The 22,538-nt window shown below is 35.4% G+C and overlaps 1 protein-coding gene across 4 annotated transcripts in view; it reads right to left on the bottom strand.

Annotated features, from left to right (window-relative positions):
- The window catches only part of LOC109406996 (UNC93-like protein MFSD11), a 465,065-nt gene that overhangs the window by 187,097 nt on the left and 255,430 nt on the right, over positions 1 to 22,538 (bottom strand). The window contains exons 2-3 of one of the 4 annotated variants that reach the window (XM_062845932.1): positions 20,773 to 20,843; positions 19,294 to 19,525 (exon numbers count right to left, since the gene is read on the bottom strand). The exons of 1 other annotated variant lie outside the window; for it this stretch is intronic. In XM_062845932.1, coding sequence (XP_062701916.1) covers positions 19,294 to 19,525; positions 20,773 to 20,843 — 303 coding nt within the window. Of the gene's footprint in view, positions 1 to 4,286; positions 4,356 to 4,459; positions 4,860 to 19,293; positions 19,526 to 20,772; positions 20,844 to 22,538 lie in introns of those variants that run through there. 2 more of the 4 variants (XM_029858050.2, XM_062845934.1) reach the window with 2 other exon arrangements.

Here is a 22,538-nt window from a genome sequence, read left to right as displayed (position 1 = left end):
ACAAGGACTAAATACTATGATTCCTTGAATTGCCAGAACGCATGTCGCTTAAGTCTAGGCTTGTTAGCCAGGAGTCCTGGTCCAGGACACATGATCCAAATGCCTGTGCTCCATCCCGGAAGCAAAAAGGCCCATGGAGTGTTCAAATCTTTTAGCTACGTCACTCCCAACGTTGGTGTTATACTAAAACACTTACACTCATATTGGGTTTCTTATTAATGTTTAGACTACTGTGATAATTTGAGAATCCACTGAATCACCATTTCCCAGCGACTCTTGACACTAATTGAACTAAGTTTGTTTACCTGCTGTGCATCGGACGCCCCTGTCATGAACTCAGCCGATCTTGTGTATGCCAGCCTCTGCGAAGTCGTGTGCGAAATTCAACTGTGATGATAATGAATTTCGGCCCAGTCTAAATGGGTGCAAATGTCGCAATACCAACACATCTACATGATCTACTCAAATACACTTACACAATCTAAATTTTGCCGCATCACTCGCTTATAGTGAATCCCCTATCAACCCATTCCAAATATGCAACTCCTTGACACCTATGGGGGCGCCGGAGAGTCGCTGGCCTTTCGATTTTCAACCTCTAATGATGCAAATCAACAAGAAAAAATTGTGAACAACAGATAACGCTTACAAAAAAAGGTTGCAATAATTTAAACTTCTAAATTTGCTCAAATTATGATAGAAATAAATCATTTTCCTTAAATTTGCGGCTTTCTTGCACCCTATTTCGCCATAGTTATGGCTATTGCCATAAGGAATGCATGTAAATAGTGCGAAGTGGAACGCAAATTTACAAATGTTTCCATAACTGGTACAGGGTTCCTATCATTGTCACACGCCGTAATAAATACTAAAAGTAGTTTTGGACCCGTTTCTATATTTTTCCTATAAAGTCTGAAATCCAATCAATCATTTGACATATCGATGATATTCGACGGTCTTCTGCTTATTTTTGTAGAAATAGTTTTTCTTAGGTAGTGCGATAACTGGTACAGGCACCCTAGTAAATATAAAACCTCAAACGAAGCTACATATAAAAACTTTTGGTATAAGCTGTAACACAAAAAAAAAGAAAACGTTTCATCAAGTACATATGAGATAAAATGTTTTGATTTTTTTTTCAAAAATCTTATACTAAAAGTTTAAAAACTTTCAGAAAACTTATTCGGTCTCGCTCAAAATTTTAGCAATGGAGCTTTTATATACTGTTTATGATTGGTATAAATACCAGCATTTTTGATTGACGTATAAAATAGTTATAAACTTTTGAATGAAAAATTATTTTGACGAAAAAGTTGCCGCACGGACTATTGTTTGATATACTGTACACATTCCACCGTCACTTTACAAAGTTTTGATGGTCAGATTTCGAAGTTTTAACGTCACGCTACCAATTTCCATTTTAAACAAGCTTTTCAATGAAAATAAATGTGCAAAGGATCATATGCAAATTGTAAATTTTACAAAGAATCTAAGTGTGAAAAAATTGAGGTTTACGGTCGGATTTATGAATTTTAATGATAAATCTGATCGTAATGTGCGTCATATGTATCAAATGAATATTTAATAATACTAAATAGTAAGTCGAATTGGCAAAAGCTCAAACTTTCAAAAGATTGTTTTAATTTGTGTTTGTGGGATTTTTCAGACCAAAGGGTGATTTTCAGAGAGAGGAAATTTTATTCCATTGCTCACTATAACAGAAGTACACTAGATCTCCAATACCGCTGTAGTCACTTTTCCTGTTTAATTTTTTTATAACTTTAAAATTTATTTGACACTGGCATGTAATTGCCACTGACACTGGAAGGGCGTGACAAACTAAATGTATCTCACACGAACAGTCGCGGCTTTGGACTTCTGTAGCTGGTTATTCTAATCTTATTACCAAGAAAACAATCTTTTTTTTTTGCGCCGAAACTCGCCTGCTGGGCTAGGCTCAGTGTACCAGTTTTGGCTAAAGTACCTCAAACTCGCCATAGTTGATTTTCACCAAAAGATCACGTTCACAAAAGAAGATTGCACTCATTCAAACTGTTTCGTCCAGGGCTAGGACTCTACGTTGTGTATGATTGGAGGGGGGGGGGACTCCAGGCGGCGGCGAAGAACAACTTGGTTCGAATTCAACTATATATTTGTCATCGAGACAGACGGCTCGATTGGGAACGAATAAAACTTATAGATACATACACATCGATGTCGCCTTTTATAGGCGACACAGTACGGAGACAAACAAATAGAACACAATTAAATCTATAGCCGCGCGCGCCGCAGTGCGCTGGATACAGCATGCAAGATGCCTACCGTGTCGTCGGGCTGACGATGAGATGAACCGTACAATGCGCAGCGTGTTTCAATAAACAATTCACACGCTGCTGGGACGTGGTTGAACAGCCGATAACGTTTGCACCGTTCGCTCTTGGTGCGAGACGCAACATCCCGGCGCCTCAAAACGAAATTAATAATTATTTTCGTTTTCAATTTTTGCTACTGCTCAGTACCTGCGCAGCTCGCCGTAGGTAGGATGGATGCAAGGCGACCGGTGGTGTGTCGACGACTGATTTTGGATGGAATTGATTGTTGATTGTTGCTACTGGTACTGGTCGTTGGGAGGCTCCTGTTGCCGGACGACAACGTGACCTGGCTGCGCCGAGTGGTAGGTCGGATTTCCCAGTTGCCAGTGGATACTGCCGTTGGTTGAATCGGAGGGAAGCGCTACGCTACGGAGGTTCCACGCGCCGGTGAAAGGAATGACCGGATGCTTCGACCAGTTGGATGGATGGATGGGCCGTCGAACTAGGTGCCACTAGTCCGATTTTGGACGCGCCGGTCCGGAGGATGGATGGTTTATTGATGTGTTCGCCGATCCGTGGAATGGACACACCGATCCGGAGTTTACTTGGATGAGCTCGCCGGCTCGGGTGGACATGCCAGTCTGGAGGATGGATGGATAGTCCGTTGTCTCTGTCGTCGTCCCGGAGTCGCTTCGTGGTACGCGATCGCTTGGCTGGCGATCAATCCGGGGATTTCCGTTCCTATTGGATGATTCGGTTCGAGTTCGCTTCCTAGCGGCCAATCCTGGTCACGGCACCATGTTTCGTCCAGGGCTAGGACTCTACGATGTGTATGATTGGAGGGGGGGGGGGGGGGGGACTCCAGGCGGCGACGAAGAACAACTTGGTTCGAATTCAACTGTATATTTGCCATCGAGACAGACGTGTCTGCTCGATGGGGAACGAGTTAAACTTATAGCTACATACAAATCGCTGTCGCCTTTTATAGGCGACACAGTACGGAGACAAACAAATAGAACACAATTAAATCTATAGCCGCGCGCGCCGCAGTGCGCTGGATACAGCATGCATGGTGCCTACCGTGTCGTCGGGCTGACGATGATATGAATCGTACAATGCGCAGCGTGTTTTATTGAAACAATTCATACGCTGATGGGACGTGGTTGAACAGCCGATAACGTTTGCGCCGTTCGCTCTTGGTGCGAGACGCAACACAAACTTCACATTTTTCTCAAATTATGATAGAAACAAATCATTTTCCTTAAAATTTCGGCTTCCTTGTATCCTATTTCCACTTCTCCAGTGCTGTGACGGTATCGCTTACAATATTAAAAGTTTGATTTCCTCATCGAGCACGGTCGTTGAAAACGGTCAGTTTCAAAATGAACGTAAAATGAGTTACTTTCTTGTTTCGCCCAGCCTTTACTGCAAAATGTGTCATTATTCTCAGTTTTGCCAGAAACAATTCGCATTGTTTGGAATGTTATTAAATATAAAGCTTCCACATCAACACCGTATCAGTTATATATTATTATTCCTTGAAAGAACTCGATTTTGACGATACCGAGTGTTTTTTTTTTTGAAATTTATGTGTATTTTTACTTAAGCCAATTCTGCATTAAGAAAAAATAGTTTATATTTTTTTTATTTCTTTATTTTTGAGTCTTGCAGCCCTGAGATGGTTCGTCTCTTAATAGTTTATGTTTGCAACTCTCGTACTATACTACAGATAAAACACTCATACACTACTCGACTGAAGATGCTCTTCAGTGTTTGTTGTTCATTCACGAAAAGAAAGTATGAACAGTTTACCAACAATACCAAACGGTATGATAACCAGCTGCGCGCCATGCTTTTATTGATATGTATACTGCCCCCACTCGCATAACAATCCCATCTTTGCAGGGTTTCCTATTCATATGGGACTGTTATGTGAGTGGGGGCAGTATAACTATAATGAATTTTATACATTACCGCCAAACTAGTGTATCCATCTCCTTGAAACGTGGGTTCGTCTATTTTGATGCTGTTTATCACAGTTTGCTTCGTGAGATTAATGTGAAAAGGAGAGAAAAAAAGTACGAATATTTCAGCAAAATTAGCTAGACACAATTTCAGTCATGAATGCCACAATGTGATCCCCGTACCTCAATATTGCCCATCGTTTGGAATGCAGTAAACAACAGCATAAAGCCGAATCCAAGAATGATAACGCAGCCCATTCGTTGATCCATTGTTGAAAAAGGTAGTTGATCTCTCGTCAAAGCATGCAATTTATTCCACACTCTATCATTTCCTGACACGTAACGAATTTCTCACTTTGATCACGATGGAAGTACAGATTCAAACAATTCAACATGCAGTAGATGTGGTCAGACTGTCCGCGTGTTTTCTCGGCAGGCAATATTTTGTTCACCAGCGATCACGTTCAAGCAGACTCGAACCTCGCGAGCCGACGTACGACAAACTATTGAAAGCTGAGGCAAAAACACATAGCGTTGTACATTTCCAGTTATCGTTGCAGACGTACACTACCGAATACGAGATTGAGGATGTTAAACATAAAATTAATGCATAAATGTGTCAACCAATTTTGGGCTCATAGAATGAAAAAGTGGTTTTAATTGACTTGTAAAATTACAATTGAAATAATAATAGGTACAATCTATAATAAGGCCGATGCAAATATATTTTTTTTTAATGTCCGAGACCTATCATCGGGTACGAGAAATCAAATCAACTCAATTGAACTCAATTCAACTCAATTCAACTCAATTCAACTCAATTCAACTCAATTCAACTCAATTCAACTCAATTCGACTCAATTCAACTCAATTCAACTCAATTCAACTCAATTCAACTCAATTCAACTCAATTCAACTCAATTCAACTCAATTCAACTCAATTCAACTCAATTCAACTCAATTCAACTCAATTCAACTCAATTCAACTCAATTCAACTCAATTCAACTCAATTCAACTCAACTCAACTCAATTCAACTCAATTCAACTCAATTCAACTCAATTCAACTCAATTCAACTCAATTCAACTCAATTCAACTCAATTCAACTCAATTCAACTCAATTCAACTCAATTCAACTCAATTCAACTCAATTCAACTCAATTCAACTCAATTCAACTCAATTCAACTCAATTCAACTCAATTCAACTCAATTCAACTCAATTCAACTCAATTCAACTCAATTCAACTCAATTCAACTCAATTCAATTCAATTCAACTCAATTCAACTCAATTCAACTCAATTCAACTCAATTCAACTCAATTCAACTCAATTCAACTCAATTCAACTCAATTCAACTCAATTCAACTCAATTCAACTCAATTCAACTCAATTCAACTCAATTCAACTCAATTCAACTCAATTCAACTCAATTCAACTCAATTCAACTCAATTCAACTCAATTCAACTCAATTCAACTCAATTCAACTCAATTCAACTCAATTCAACTCAATTCAACTCAATTCAACTCAATTCAACTCAATTCAACTCAATTCAACTCAATTCAACTCAATTCAACTCAATTCAACTCAATTCAACTCAATTCAACTCAATTCAACTCAATTCAACTCAATTCAACTCAATTCAACTCAATTCAACTCAATTCAACTCAATTCAACTCAATTCAACTCAATTCAACTCAATTCAACTCAATTCAACTCAATTCAACTCAATTCAACTCAATTCAACTCAATTCAACTCATTCAACTCAATTCAACTCAATTCAACTCAATTCAACTCAATTCAACTCAATTCAACTCAATTCAACTCAATTCAACTCAATTCAACTCAATTCAATTCAATTCAACTCAATTCAACTCAATTCAACTCAATTCAACTCAATTCAACTCAATTCAACTCAATTCAACTCAATTCAACTCAATTCAACTCAATTCAACTCAATTCAACTCAATTCAACTCAATTCAACTCAATTCAACTCAATTCAACTCAATTCAACTCAATTCAACTCAATTCAACTCAATTCAACTCAATTCAACTCAATTCAACTCAATTCAACTCAATTCAACTCAATTCAACTCAATTCAACTCAATTCAACTCAATTCAACTCAATTCAACTCAATTCAACTCAATTCAACTCAATTCAACTCAATTCAACTCAATTCAACTCAATTCAACTCAATTCAACTCAATTCAACTCAATTCAACTCAATTCAACTCAATTCAACTCAATTCAACTCAATTCAACTCAATTCAACTCAATTCAACTCAATTCAACTCAATTCAACTCAATTCAACTCAATTCAACTCAATTCAACTCAATTCAACTCAATTCAACTCAATTCAACTCAATTCAACTCAATTCAACTCAATTCAACTCAATTCAACTCAATTCAACTCAATTCAACTCAATTCAACTCAATTCAACTCAATTCAACTCAATTCAACTCAATTCAACTCAATTCAACTCAATTCAACTCAATTCAACTCAATTCAACTCAATTCAACTCAATTCAACTCAATTCAACTCAATTCAACTCAATTCAACTCAATTCAACTCAATTCAACTCAATTCAACTCAATTCAACTCAATTCAACTCAATTCAACTCAATTCAACTCAATTCAACTCAATTCAACTCAATTCAACTCAATTCAACTCAATTCAACTCAATTCAACTCAATTCAACTCAATTCAACTCAATTCAACTCAATTCAACTCAATTCAACTCAATTCAACTCAATTCAACTCAATTCAACTCAATTCAACTCAATTCAACTCAATTCAACTCAATTCAACTCAATTCAACTCAATTCAACTCAATTCAACTCAATTCAACTCAATTCAACTCAATTCAACTCAATTCAACTCAATTCAACTCAATTCAACTCAATTCAACTCAATTCAACTCAATTCAACTCAATTCAACTCAATTCAACTCAATTCAACTCAATTCAACTCAATTCAACTCAATTCAACTCAATTCAACTCAATTCAACTCAATTCAACTCAATTCAACTCAATTCAACTCAATTCAACTCAATTCAACTCAATTCAACTCAATTCAACTCAATTCAACTCAATTCAACTCAATTCAACTCAATTCAACTCAATTCAACTCAATTCAACTCAATTCAACTCAATTCAACTCAATTCAACTCAATTCAACTCAATTCAACTCAATTCAACTCAATTCAACTCAATTCAACTCAATTCAACTCAATTCAACTCAATTCAACTCAATTCAACTCAATTCAACTCAATTCAACTCAATTCAACTCAATTCAACTCAATTCAACTCAATTCAACTCAATTCAACTCAATTCAACTCAATTCAACTCAATTCAACTCAATTCAACTCAATTCAACTCAATTCAACTCAATTCAACTCAATTCAACTCAATTCAACTCAATTCAACTCAATTCAACTCAATTCAACTCAATTCAACTCAATTCAACTCAATTCAACTCAATTCAACTCAATTCAACTCAATTCAACTCAATTCAACTCAATTCAACTCAATTCAACTCAATTCAACTCAATTCAACTCAATTCAACTCAATTCAACTCAATTCAACTCAATTCAACTCAATTCAACTCAATTCAACTCAATTCAACTCAATTCAACTCAATTCAACTCAATTCAACTCAATTCAACTCAATTCAACTCAATTCAACTCAATTCAACTCAATTCAACTCAATTCAACTCAATTCAACTCAATTCAACTCAATTCAACTCAATTCAACTCAATTCAACTCAATTCAACTCAATTCAACTCAATTCAACTCAATTCAACTCAATTCAACTCAATTCAACTCAATTCAACTCAATTCAACTCAATTCAACTCAATTCAACTCAATTCAACTCAATTCAACTCAATTCAACTCAATTCAACTCAATTCAACTCAATTCAACTCAATTCAACTCAATTCAACTCAATTCAACTCAATTCAACTCAATTCAACTCAATTCAACTCAATTCAACTCAATTCAACTCAATTCAACTCAATTCAACTCAATTCAACTCAATTCAACTCAATTCAACTCAATTCAACTCAATTCAACTCAATTCAACTCAATTCAACTCAATTCAACTCAATTCAACTCAATTCAACTCAATTCAACTCAATTCAACTCAATTCAACTCAATTCAACTCAATTCAACTCAATTCAACTCAATTCAACTCAATTCAACTCAATTCAACTCAATTCAACTCAATTCAACTCAATTCAACTCAATTCAACTCAATTCAACTCAATTCAACTCAATTCAACTCAATTCAACTCAATTCAACTCAATTCAACTCAATTCAACTCAATTCAACTCAATTCAACTCAATTCAACTCAATTCAACTCAATTCAACTCAATTCAACTCAATTCAACTCAATTCAACTCAATTCAACTCAATTCAACTCAATTCAACTCAATTCAACTCAATTCAACTCAATTCAACTCAATTCAACTCGATTCAACTCGATTCAACTCGATTCAACTCGATTCAACTCGATTCAACTCGATTCAACTCAATTCAACTCAATTCAACTCAATTCAACTCAATTCAATTCAATTCAATCAATTCAATTCAATTCAATTCAATTCAATTCAATTCAATTCAATTCAATTCAATTCAATTCAATTCAATTCAATTCAATTCAATTCAATTCAATTCAATTCAATTCAATTCAATTCAATTCAATTCAATTCAATCAATTCAATTCAATTCAATTCAATTCAATTCAATTCAATTCAATTCAATTCAATTCATCAATTCAATTCAATTCAATTCAATTCAATTCAATTCAATTCAATTCAATTCAATTCAATTCAATTCAATTCAATTCAATTCATTCAATTCAATTCAATTCAATTCAATTCATTCAATTCAATTCAATTCAATTCAATTCAATTCAATTCAATTCAATTCAATCAATTCAATTCAATTCAATTCAATTCAATTCAATTCAATTCAATTCAATTCAATTCAATTCAATTCAATTCAATTCAATTCAATTCAATTCAATTCAATTCAATTCAATTCAATTCAATTCAATTCAATTCAATTCAATTCAATTCAATTCAATTCAATTCAATTCAATTCAATTCAATTCAATTCAATTCAATTCAATTCAATTCAATTCAATTCAATTCAATTCAATTCAATTCAATTCAATTCAATTCAATTCAATTCAATTCAATTCAATTCAATTCAATTCAATTCAATTCAATTCAATTCAATTCAATTCAATTCAATTCAATTCAATTCAATTCAATTCAATTCAATTCAATTCAATTCAATTCAATTCAATTCAATTCAATTCAATTCAATTCAATTCAATTCAATTCAATTCAATTCAATTCAATTCAATTCAATTCAATTCAATTCAATTCAATTCAATTCAATTCAATTCAATTCAATTCAATTCAATTCAATTCAATTCAATTCAATTCAATTCAATTCAATTCAATTCAATTCAATTCAATTCAATTCAATTCAATTCAATTCAATTCAATTCAATTCAATTCAATTCAATTCAATTCAATTCAATTCAATTCAATTCAATTCAATTCAATTCAATTCAATTCAATTCAATTCAATTCAATTCAATTCAATTCAATTCAATTCAATTCAATTCAATTCAATTCAATTCAATTCAATTCAATTCAATTCAATTCAATTCAATTCAATTCAATTCAATTCAATTCAATTCAATTCAATTCAATTCAATTCAATTCAATTCAATTCAATTCAATTCAATTCAATTCAATTCAATTCAATTCAATTCAATTCAATTCAATTCAATTCAATTCAATTCAATTCAATTCAATTCAATTCAATTCAATTCAATTCAATTCAATTCAATTCAATTCAATTCAATTCAATTCAATTCAATTCAATTCAATTCAATTCAATTCAATTCAATTCAATTCAATTCAATTCAATTCAATTCAATTCAATTCAATTCAATTCAATTCAATTCAATTCAATTCAATTCAATTCAATTCAATTCAATTCAATTCAATTCAATTCAATTCAATTCAATTCAATTCAATTCAATTCAATTCAATTCAATTCAATTCAATTCAATTCAATTCAATTCAATTCAATTCAATTCAATTCAATTCAATTCAATTCAATTCAATTCAATTCAATTCAATTCAATTCAATTCAATTCAATTCAATTCAATTCAATTCAATTCAATTCAATTCAATTCAATTCAATTCAATTCAATTCAATTCAATTCAATTCAATTCAATTCAATTCAATTCAATTCAATTCAATTCAATTCAATTCAATTCAATTCAATTCAATTCAATTCAATTCAATTCAATTCAATTCAATTCAATTCAATTCAATTCAATTCAATTCAATTCAATTCAATTCAATTCAATTCAATTCAATTCAATTCAATTCAATTCAATTCAATTCAATTCAATTCAATTCAATTCAATTCAATTCAATTCAATTCAATTCAATTCAATTCAATTCAATTCAATTCAATTCAATTCAATTCAATTCAATTCAATTCAATTCAATTCAATTCAATTCAATTCAATTCAATTCAATTCAATTCAATTCAATTCAATTCAATTCAATTCAATTCAATTCAATTCAATTCAATTCAATTCAATTCAATTCAATTCAATTCAATTCAATTCAATTCAATTCAATTCAATTCAATTCAATTCAATTCAATTCAATTCAATTCAATTCAATTCAATTCAATTCAATTCAATTCAATTCAATTCAATTCAATTCAATTCAATTCAATTCAATTCAATTCAATTCAATTCAATTCAATTCAATTCAATTCAATTCAATTCAATTCAATTCAATTCAATTCAATTCAATTCAATTCAATTCAATTCAATTCAATTCAATTCAATTCAATTCAATTCAATTCAATTCAATTCAATTCAATTCAATTCAATTCAATTCAATTCAATTCAATTCAATTCAATTCAATTCAATTCAATTCAATTCAATTCAATTCAATTCAATTCAATTCAATTCAATTCAATTCAATTCAATTCAATTCAATTCAATTCAATTCAATTCAATTCAATTCAATTCAATTCAATTCAATTCAATTCAATTCAATTCAATTCAATTCAATTCAATTCAATTCAATTCAATTCAATTCAGTATGTTTTCACTTTAATTTGGCGCGCTCGCATTGACAGTCCTCCAGGAGAAATAAAGTCGTGATTGTCGACACGGCGTCGGACTTAAAACGAAAACATCAGGGATGCATGTCGGGTCAGATGAGGAATGACAGTAAGTTCGCTGAAAACTTCGCTTCGCTAGTCCAAGGGACGATTCAAATATTACGTCCATCATTTTTTGGGATTTCGGGGGGGTCTGGGGGGTCCCCCCTCTGACATGCTATTTTTCAATACCTAATACATGTACTGTCACACTTTTCTAGACCCCCAACCCCCCAACCCCCCTTCCCTAAATGTTGGACGTTAATTTTGAACATTCCCCAACTGGCGAACTTCAATTTGGTGCTGCGAGGTCAATATCCTACCCCACTTTACCTTATATGCTTACAACGTCTTGTTTTAGGCGCCCAAGAAAACTTCGGCTTTGCAATATAGACTAACCAACGATCTTTACCTGTTGTCAAGATAAATCCAAACTTCGATTTATTCATCGTCTGTATATAATTAGTGTTCGGTTCAGAATATACGTACCGCTTCCATTCACTTTGGCTTAAGCAAGAGCATCGTGTGGGTTGCTTCGCCTGTGATAGGTTGTTGCAAGAGTAGTGAAAGCTCACTAAGCTCTGTAAATAGTTTGGAAGAGCAGTAGTATGCCTATGCAGTATATGTGATCTCCTAAGCTACATATGGAACAAACTGAAGAGCTGGAAGAGCTAACATCTGTTTGACAACAATGAAAATTTAATAAAGTCATATCTGATGTTTGCACATTGATTTGAATTTGGTCAAATACCGTGGTTTTGAGTAAAATTGATCAACGTGAGGGCTACATTTACTGGTTAAAAATTACGCTTTGAATTTTACACAAAATGTGGAAAATGACCGTCATATCGCTCAAAGTTTATGATGAGTTTATATGTTTCAAAACCAATTTGTCATATATTTCTATATTTAATTCAATATTTTCCCAATCTGCGTGTGGGGCTAACTTTGTACTTGTAGCAGTATGACCTATGTATTGAATTTTCGAATGAATAATTCTAGGTGCCAAGTTTTGTCGTTAAATCCGATTTCGCCATCTAAAACGCCATATATATTCAAATTAATGCATGAAATTTTACTTTTCGAAAGTTATTACATATTTAGTTTGGATGGGTATTCTTTCAGGCGTATTCTTAGGATTCATTAAGGTGAAACGGGACGCCGTGTTATTTTTCCTATCTTGCCTCTCTTTCTAACAATTTGCCTCGCGATTTTGAAGATGGTAATCTCGAGTTCTATTGCACTGAAGCTGCTGAAAACCAATCAGCATATGCACTGCAAGTGAGCATACACAATGATAGGTTTTTGTTGCAAAATATGAAGTAGAATCTGAGATTACCATCTTAGTAGCCACAGAGCAATGGCGGGTATTTCCTCGACCGTCCCGTCCGCCCTTAAACTTTAAGATTAAATGCATAAAGAGAACTTTCAGAAGTTTTGCATAACTTCTCGCGTTCTAAATGCAAAAAAAAATATTACTTACAAAGGCATTTCTCTTACTGATCAATTTCGCCCCGAGAGCAAAATTATTGATTTGTTGAATTCAAATGATATTTCGACAATGATTTTTCATTAAGGCCAGTGTGACTTGATCGATTTCTCCTCGTTGACTCGCTCTTTTGCAAATGACTGAAAAACCTACTGAAACATTATTTTTCTTGTTTCTATAACAAGATGTAGTCGTCTCCTTTGTATAGCAAAGGGAAGCAGCTTGGGCATTTTAAATTAGTATTAGGTATCTCACGCACGATCTTGATAAAATAAAGGGCTCGTGTCTTTGGCAAAGTTGTCTAGAATGTCATTTGCATCCGGAAGGCAAACAGCTTAGTTCAAAGTTCTGCCGCTAGGGGGATCTAGTAAGTTTGCTAATTCAAGCATGTTTAACAAGAACTGTAAAATCTATAAATCTGACCTGAATGATAAATAAAGGAAATTCGACATGAACATGAATTAAACTAGACCTGAACCACTTGATCGTGATCGTACCTGAATAACTTGCATATCAAAGTGAATCAAACCTAAATTCCTCAAATATGAAGTAAATCAGGCCAGAATCATTTGAATATGAAGTGATTAAGATCCGAATCAGTTGAATACGAAATGAATCAGACCAGAATGCGTAAGAACCAAACCTAAATCACTTGAATATGAAGTAAATCAGACCTAAATCACTGGAATATGAAGGGAAACAGTCCTGATTCACTTGAATATGTATGCGAAACAGATCTTCTTGAAGTAAAAGACTTGGACTTCTGTATTCTTTGGTGGTTTATTAACGAATGTCCTGTCTTCAAGAGTCATACGTCATTAATCAGTCTTGTGAGAGCCCTACCAAGTTTCATGTTCATTGGTGAATAAATTGAGTCATAAGGATGGGTGGAAACATGAAAACCCTCTATATCAGATACTACGTAACGATCATTTGGCAATATTTTTTTTATAACACATGGACGTTTATATTTTTCCGATAATTTAGTAGCCGTATTTATCTTCAGTACTACAAAATCTCGAACTTTGTACTCAGTAGCCTTCTTACGTTTTTTATCAATTATAAGCTTGTTATAATTTTGATTCTTTTCTATAACTTCTTTCACTCTATTCCTTTCAGTAATCAAATCATCATTATTGCTATTATTCTGGAAAGTACCTAAAAATGTTTGTAAATCATGTTAAGCTACATTCAAATTTTGTTGATGAAAACCAAACAGCAAAACACTGGGATAATTTTTAATGGATCTGTTGTAAGTGTTATTGCATATATACTCTATTGTATTCAACAAGTTATTCCATTTTAAGCCTGTGTCACTAACTAATTTAGCTTACATTGGCGATAATTTTTTATTTACACGTTCTGCTTGACCATTAGCTTCTGGAGTATAAGCAGCAGTTTTAATATGTTCTATATAGTTATTCTTTACAAAGTTATCTAATTTTATCGAAGAAACACAAAATCCTCTATCAGTTATTTATCATCCTGGTTTACTGTAGTAGCTCATATAATTTGATAAATGTTTTAGTACTTCTTCTGTGTTAGAAGTTTTGGTACAATAAAATTTAACAAATTTTGTAAAGGCATCTACAACTACCAGAATATATTTGAAACCACCACTTGCAGGTAATTGTATTGGTCCATAATGATCCAAATGAATTGTGTTGAAAGATTGATTTCCCTTTTAAATACATTTGAGAACCCCTTCTTTTTTTTTCTTCTTTGGGACTAAAAAAATATGCAACTTAAGCAATTAGAAATATACTTTTTTCTCATATTTCAAAACCAATAGTGCTTTTTGATTTCAATCATCGTCTTTTCTATGCCAATATGACCTTTCAAATCATGGCATATTCTAATGATATTCATTCATTTCATTCATTTATTTAGTATTACATCAAATTCAAGATAAAACTGAATCAACAATATTTCTCCATAATACACGGTTCGTGGCTGCCGCTCTCCATCCTCGGTCGCGCCCGATGCTCGCCAAGTCGCGCTCCACCTGGTTCGCCCATCGTGCTCTCTGCGCTCCACGCCTTCTTGTGCCAACCGGATCCGTTGCAAACACCAGCTTTGCAGGGTTGTTGTCCGGCATTCTGCAACATGCAACATGCCCTGCCCACCGTATCCTTCCGGCTTTGGCCACCTTCTGGATGCTGGGTTCGCCGTAAAGTGCAGCGAGCTCGTGGTTCATTCTTCTCCGCCACACACCGTTCTCCTGCACACCGCCGAAGATCGTCCTTAGCACGCGTCGCTCGAAAACTCCGAGTGCTTGCAGGTCCTCCTCGAGCATGGTTTATGTCTCGTGCCGTAGAGGATTACCGGTCTTATTAGCGTTTTGTACATGGCGCATTTGGTGCGTGGGTGAATCTTTTTCGACCGCAGTTTCTTCTGGAGCCCGTAGTAGGCCCGACTTCCGCTAATGATGTGCCTCCGAATTTCACGGCTCACGTTGTTGTCAGCCATCAGTAAGGATTCGAGGTAGACGAATTCCTCCACCACCTCGAAAGTATCCCCGTCTATTGTAACATTACTACCCAGACGGATCCGGTCGTTTTCGGTTCCGCCTACCAGCATGTACTTTGTTTTTGAGGCATTCACCACCAGTCCAACCTTTGCTGCTTCGCGTTTCAGGCGGGTGTACAGCTCTGCCACCGTTCCAAATGTTCTGGCGATAATGTCCATGTCGTCCGCAAAGCACACAAATTGTCCGGATTTTGTGAAAATCGTTCCCCGGCTATTGAGCCCGGCTCGTCGCATCACACCTTCCAGAGCGATGTTGAAGAGTAGGCATGAGAGTCCATCACCTTGTCGCAGTCCTCGGCGAGATTCGAATGAACTAGATAGTTCACCCGAAACCCTTTCGCAGTTTTGCACACCGTCCATCGTTGCTTTAATCAGTCTAGCCAGCTTCCCAGGAAAGCCGTTTTCGTCCATGATGCTCCATAGCTCTGCGCGGTCGATACTGTCGTATGTCGCTTTGAAGTCGATGAACAGGTGATGCGTTGGGACCTGGTATTCACGGCATTTCTGGAGGATTTGCCGTACGGTAAAGATCTGGTCCGTTGTCGACCGGCCGTCGATGAAGCCAGCTTGATAACTTCCCACGAACTCATTTGTTTTAGGTGACAGACGACGGAAGATGATCTGGGATAGCACTTTGTAGGCAGCATTCAAAATAGTGATCGCCCTGAAGTTCTCACATTCCAAATGGTCGCCTTTCTTGTGTATGGGGCAGATTACCCCTTCCTTCCACTCCTCCGGTTGCTGTTGGGTTTCCCAGATCCTGACTATTAACCGATGCAGACAGATGGCCAACTTGTCTGGGTCCATCTTGATGAGTTCAGCTGCGATACCATCCTTACCAGCTGCTTTGTTGGTTTTGAGCTGGTGAATGGCATCCTTAACTTCCCTCAGCGTGGGAGTTGATTAATTTCCGTCCTCCGCTGCACTGGCGCCGTCGTTTCTTCCGTTGCCGTGGACTCCCGTGCCTACGTTCTCCACGCTGTTCAAGTTGATCGAAGTGCTGCTTCCACCTTTCGATCACCTCACGTCCGTCCGTCAAGAGGCCTCCGTCTTTATCCATGCATATTTCGGCTCGCGGCACGAAGCCGTTGCGGGATGCGTTGAGCTTCTGATAGAACTTCCGTGTTTCTTGGATTCTAATGATATTATCAATCATTAATTTTAGAATCACTAACAACAATTTACCATCATTCTTTCTGAACAATATGCTATTACTTAATTCAAAATTTGGGAAGCTACCATTTTCAAGGTGTGTTTTGATATTGTTCAATTGCTGATCCTGTTCTTGAGCTAGTATGTCATTCCTTTCCACATCTCCTGTTTCTAGTACATTTATTTCATCGATTACAGATTTTTTTTGTTGATGAATTTTCTTTACTCATACTTTGCCTACTTAATGCATCTTCATGTCGCATTTTAGCTTCATCTCTATATTCAAGAGTGTAATCATAATTTTCCAAAAACAAAGCCCATCTGCTGATTTTAGGATTTATCTCGTTTTTAACTAAAGTTTGTGCCAAAGCATTACAATCCGTGAAAATTTTGAATTTCATACCGGATAGATAAACATGAAAACACTGCATGAACAACTGCTAAGGTCTCTAATTCAAAACTATGTAATTTAGATTCAAAATTAACGGTATTTTTGCTATGGAAAGTTATTATCGTCTTGTTTCTGTAACAAAATAGCTCCAAAGCCATGAGAACATGCATCACATTGTAAATGAGTTTCAGCATTTGGATTAAAAATAGCTAATATTGGTGCTGATACTAATTTTTGTTTAAGTGTCTCATATGCGTTAACTTGTGCTTCTCCAAAATCAAAAGCCGATTCTTTTTTCAAAATGTTATACAGTGCAATAGTTGCAAAATTTTTAATAAATTTCCGAAAATAACTTGTCAACCCCAAAAAGCGCTGAACATCTTTAACATTTTTTGGTACCGGAAATTTAGAAACAGCTTCAATATGCGATTGATTCGGACGTTTGCCATTCTGATTGATAGTATATCCTAAATAATCAATTTCGGTAAACAAAAATTTGCATTTTTCCAAATTCAATTCCAGAAGATTGTCACTTAAAATTTTAAAAACCATTTTCATTATTTCTTAATGTTCTTCAATTGTATCTGAAAAAAATATTATGTCATCAATGTAAGCACATATTTTACCTTCAGCAATCAAGTTTTTAAAAATTGTATTTATACATCTTTGAAATACTGCTGGAGCATTACACAGCCCAAATGGAACACGTAAATATTCATACTGCCCAGTTGGTGTAACAAAAGAAGTGTATTTGGTGCACTCTGGAGCAATTCTAATTTGGTGAAACCCTGCTTTTAAATCTAAAACTGAAAAATACTTTTTATTTCTGAGTTTATCTAGAATTTCCTCAATTAATGGCAAAGGATAGTTATCCCTATGTGTATCTTTGTTTAGTTTTCGATAATAAACACACATCCTAACATCACCATCTTTCTTTGGAATTAACACAATTGGCACATATGTGCAATTGGACTGGCGAAAGGAAAATCACTTTCTTTAATTATTTTTTCACGTAAAAGTTCTTTAATTTTATCATCTACTTTATTTTTCTCAGAATATGCTAGCCTCTTAGTTTTGAAGTGAAACTGAGTACCTACCAGTTTTTAAAGAAATTTTCATTTCATATTTTGTTTTTGGCTGACTAGGTTTATCGGAACACCTCCTCTCCTCTTCTCTTCTTGGCGTAACGTCCTCACTGGGACAAAGCCTGCTTCTCAGCTTAGTGTTCTATGAGCACTTCCACAGTTATTAACTGAGAGCTTCCTCTGCCAATGACCATTTTGCATGTGTATTAGTGTGGGACACCAAAATACATTTTACTCCTGTACACTTTTTGAGTTCCATTTTGGCCCCATATCAACTGTGCAAAATTTCAGCTCAATCGGAGAAACTATATTTTAGCGCCAGCCGTTTTAAATTTTCATACGATTTACTATGGGGAAAATCACTTTTTAAAAAAAAAATCACCACAGGTTGCCCCTTAACCCCTAAAAATATATCGATGAATGATTTCTGTTGAAAATTTTACGAGGAACAAACCCTCTGAAGACCGCAAAGCGATCGAAGGCATGTGGAAAAAGTTATTGACTGAAAACCGAATGACATGCCCACGCTGTTTAACACGTAAGGAATAACAATAAATAATAAAATCTCGTCATTTTATCGATCGGGTAAGGCTTAATAACTTTTTCCACGAATGTCGCATCGCTTTGCGGTCTTCGGTGGTCTGATTCCTCGTGAAGTTATCTACAGAAATCATTCAACGACTTATTTTTAGGGATCAATGGTTGACCTCAAGCGATTTTTCTTTGAAGACGTAAATTTTCCCCATAGTAAATCGTATGAAAAACTAAGAATGGCGGGCGCTAAAATATAGTTTCTTCGATCGATCTGAAATTTGGCACAGTTGATATGGGACCAAAATGGAGCTCAAAAAGTATACAGGAGTTGGAGTTTTTCCATTTTTTATATTTTCCCATATAAACCGTGTACCAGGCTAATGTGTATATCGTGTGGCAGGCACGAAGATACTCTATGCCCAAGGAAGTCAAGGAAATTTCCTTTACGAAAAGACCCTGGACCGACCAGGAATCGAACCCGTCACCCTCAGCATGGTCATGCTGAATACCCGTGCGTTTACCGCCTCGGCTATATGGGCCGTTTATCGGAACACATGTAATCCATTTTTATAATTTCCATAAACTTTGTAATATGATCGCTACTTACGTTTCCAACATTTTTCAATATTACAGATTCTTCGAGGGAACTTATTTGTTTTATTTCATTTTTGTTTCCATGCACCACTTTTTGAATCACCGGTTTTCTAGAAATTTTGATACGTCTTCTCTCGATGATCGTTTGAATGTCAGGTTTCATTAAAAAATCTCTTCCTATTAAAGCGTCGTACGATGGCATCGTCGAATCAGGAACGACCAAAAATGTAATCCTGCAATGAATACTTTGAACGCAAATGTTAGTATTTAGTGAACCTTAAATAGTTAGTCGTGTTCCTCCGATACCCTTATAGACTTTTTTGTTATCAAAATCAAGAATTTTTGAATGTTTTACCAATTTAAGGCATATCAGAGAAACAGGACTTCCTGTATCAAATAGAGCTGTGAAACATTGGTCATTGTCTGTCAATTTTATATCTAAGAGTCCGTTGCAATCTTGTTCAGTCTGACTCTCGGATGTGACATCGACGGCTCCAATCATAGTTTCTCTCATCCATGGATAATTTCGGCGGGTTGATTGATCCTTTTGTTCGAATGTTTGGCGCGGTTTTCGACATCTAGCTGCAATATGTCCTGGCAAGTTGCAGTTATAGCACACAAGCGACGTTGAAGTTGATGGTCCACGAAGTTTGATCATTGCAAAGGCTCTCGAAATATCAGCAACTGTTGAAAAATTCTGCATCCTAGCTTGATTCTTCAATTGTATATCCGGAATTCCTTCGACAACATATTCCACGAACTCAGACTCCCGAAGTCGTAATGGCATCGCTAAAATTCGTTTTTCACAGCAGTATTGGCTAAAAGATTCATATTCACTCCATTTTCTTGATTCCAAACGTTTGCGTACTTGAAACAAGCTCTCCTGCGGCACAAATGTCATCTTCAAATTGGATAGAAAATCTTCAAAATTCATTGACATCAATTCCGGTGACGAAGTTAACCAAACTTGAATATTTCCTTTTAAGCATTTGAAAACCAAGAGCTTCATAATTTCCTCACTTATCTTGAAAACTTGCTTAGTATGTTGTACAATGTTGACAAAATGGTTCACATTCTCTTGAGTGGATCCCGAATAATCCGGCAGCAACGCAGAAATTACTTCCATTTTGAGAAGCCGATCAAATTCAATTCTTGTGCCACGTTGTCCTTCATGGTTGATTCTGGTGAAATTTTCAGCTACATTGGATCCATCTCCACAGCCCGAAGCTTCTCCTAAATTTGCAGATTGTCCAGAACTTGAATTCCCGTCGGTTGATTTTTGACGACCCGGCAAAGGAAGACCGCTTCCGATATTTCCCGAATCTTGAACTTCCGAGGGTTTCTGGCTCCGTAGAAACATCTTCAAACAGCTTGGACTCTATCCCACTTTTGAATTGAAGTAAAAGACTTGGTCTTCTGTATTCTTTGGTGGTTTATTAACGAATGTCCTGTCTTCAAGAGTCATACATCATAAGTCAGTATCCCAGCTTACCATGATTTAAGTACTGGATTACTACACTTCTTCTTCTTCTTTATGGCTCGACGTCCACACTGGGACCTTGCCTGCACGGAGAAAAAAATAAAGTTATATCAATCATATTGCGGTCGCGAACAAGCATATTTGTACACTGATTTTTATATAATCCCTTTTTGAAATTGTACTACGCATACTACCATAGGACGAAGCATATCAGAAGCTTTAAATGGTCAAAATTGATGAACTGATTAGAACATGTAATATGGTTGACTCAATCATATTATGTTTACATCAACAATATTGACTGTTGATGGTTTGACAGCTCGCATATCCTCATGACGGATTCAAGCATGTTTATGCTTAACTTAACCTATCTTAACCCTTAATTTGAGGGTTAAACTGTTTCGATTGGTTCATTTAAGTATCACAAAAATTGGTCAAATGAGGTTATGTGCAATTATAGAATGATCAAAAACACATAAACAATTCTATAATGGTCGTATTTTAGAGCAATAAGATCTAATTGTAATATTTTGCGCTACATACACTATACCAGGAACGTTCTATCGGCAAAAAAATCGTTGGATATCGTTCATCAAGGCGATATGACAACATCGTCGTAGCCACTTTGAACTACCTCCGCTGCTCCCACTAGCTGCTAACCAAAGACTGAGAAGACAGCAGTCTGGAGGCACGGTCAACACGGGCTTAAGCAAGGTTTAAGTAAGGACATATATGCTTAGCTTGAGCATTTGATGGTTGGTGTGCAATTATGTTGATTTAAGCGAAATTTATGCTTGGTGTGGGCACTAGCGTGGTTCAAAAAATCGTTTTTGCTCCACACCGCTTATTCGATTCCTAACCAGATTATATGCCTTCTCCCAAAATTTGAGCTCATTTGGTTGAAAATTGAAACTGCACAAGGCCTTCAAAGTTTGTATGGGAATTACTATGGGAAAACGACGTTTTTCATTCAATCGACCGTAGCATTTTCCCAAGTGCCCTATTGGGTTAGTCGACCCTTGGTAATCCTAGGCTACTCAATCAGCTACAACTTTGCCGAAGACCGCATTCAAATCGGACGCCTCATTATTTAGTTATCGATTTATATCCAACTGGACAAACTTTAACAGTGATCCTCCTGTGTGAAGAATTAGCAATAAGTTAAAATTCACAAATACAAAGAAATTAAAAAAAAAAAAAAAGTGATCCTCCAGCTTCCCAGCAGGCAACATTGTTGCATATGGCGCCAAAGATTGCACACTGAAATCATGGCTAGGGTAAATGATGACGGTTGGACCAGTTTGTGGTGTTTACTACATGATGGAAATACATGTCGTTTTTTCCTATGAACAAAATATTTTTTTATGATGAACTTAAGGTTGGTGGAAAGCTATACTCTTCTAGCTTTTGAAAAGGACGGCGATTGAAAAATTGACTTGATATTATGTTATTTAAAATGTATTTATTGAACAGAGAATTTTGATGTTGGTTGGACCAATGCTGATTGCGGTTGGACCAATACATTGATCATGGTTGGACCAACTAGCAAAAACAGATAAACGGTACGAAATGAAGGTAATATCAAAATTAACTAGTAAAAAGAACATAACATGGCTTACCAGAAAGCTGTGAAATATCTACACTAGTTGCTATAGATTTTTTTGTGTGTTTGTATGATTTCTCTTCTCTAAGGTAGTACGGAATTAATGTATGAAGACCGCAGTTGATTAAAGATAGTGACAATGAAATGAAACGAGATAATATTTACATTTTATAAC

This window comes from Aedes albopictus, chromosome 1 (assembly GCF_035046485.1).
Source record: "Aedes albopictus strain Foshan chromosome 1, AalbF5, whole genome shotgun sequence".
NCBI classification, from domain to species: domain Eukaryota; kingdom Metazoa; phylum Arthropoda; class Insecta; order Diptera; family Culicidae; genus Aedes; species Aedes albopictus.
The sequence above is the reverse complement of the archived record's forward strand: the minus strand, read 5'-3'. Positions and strand labels throughout refer to the sequence as shown.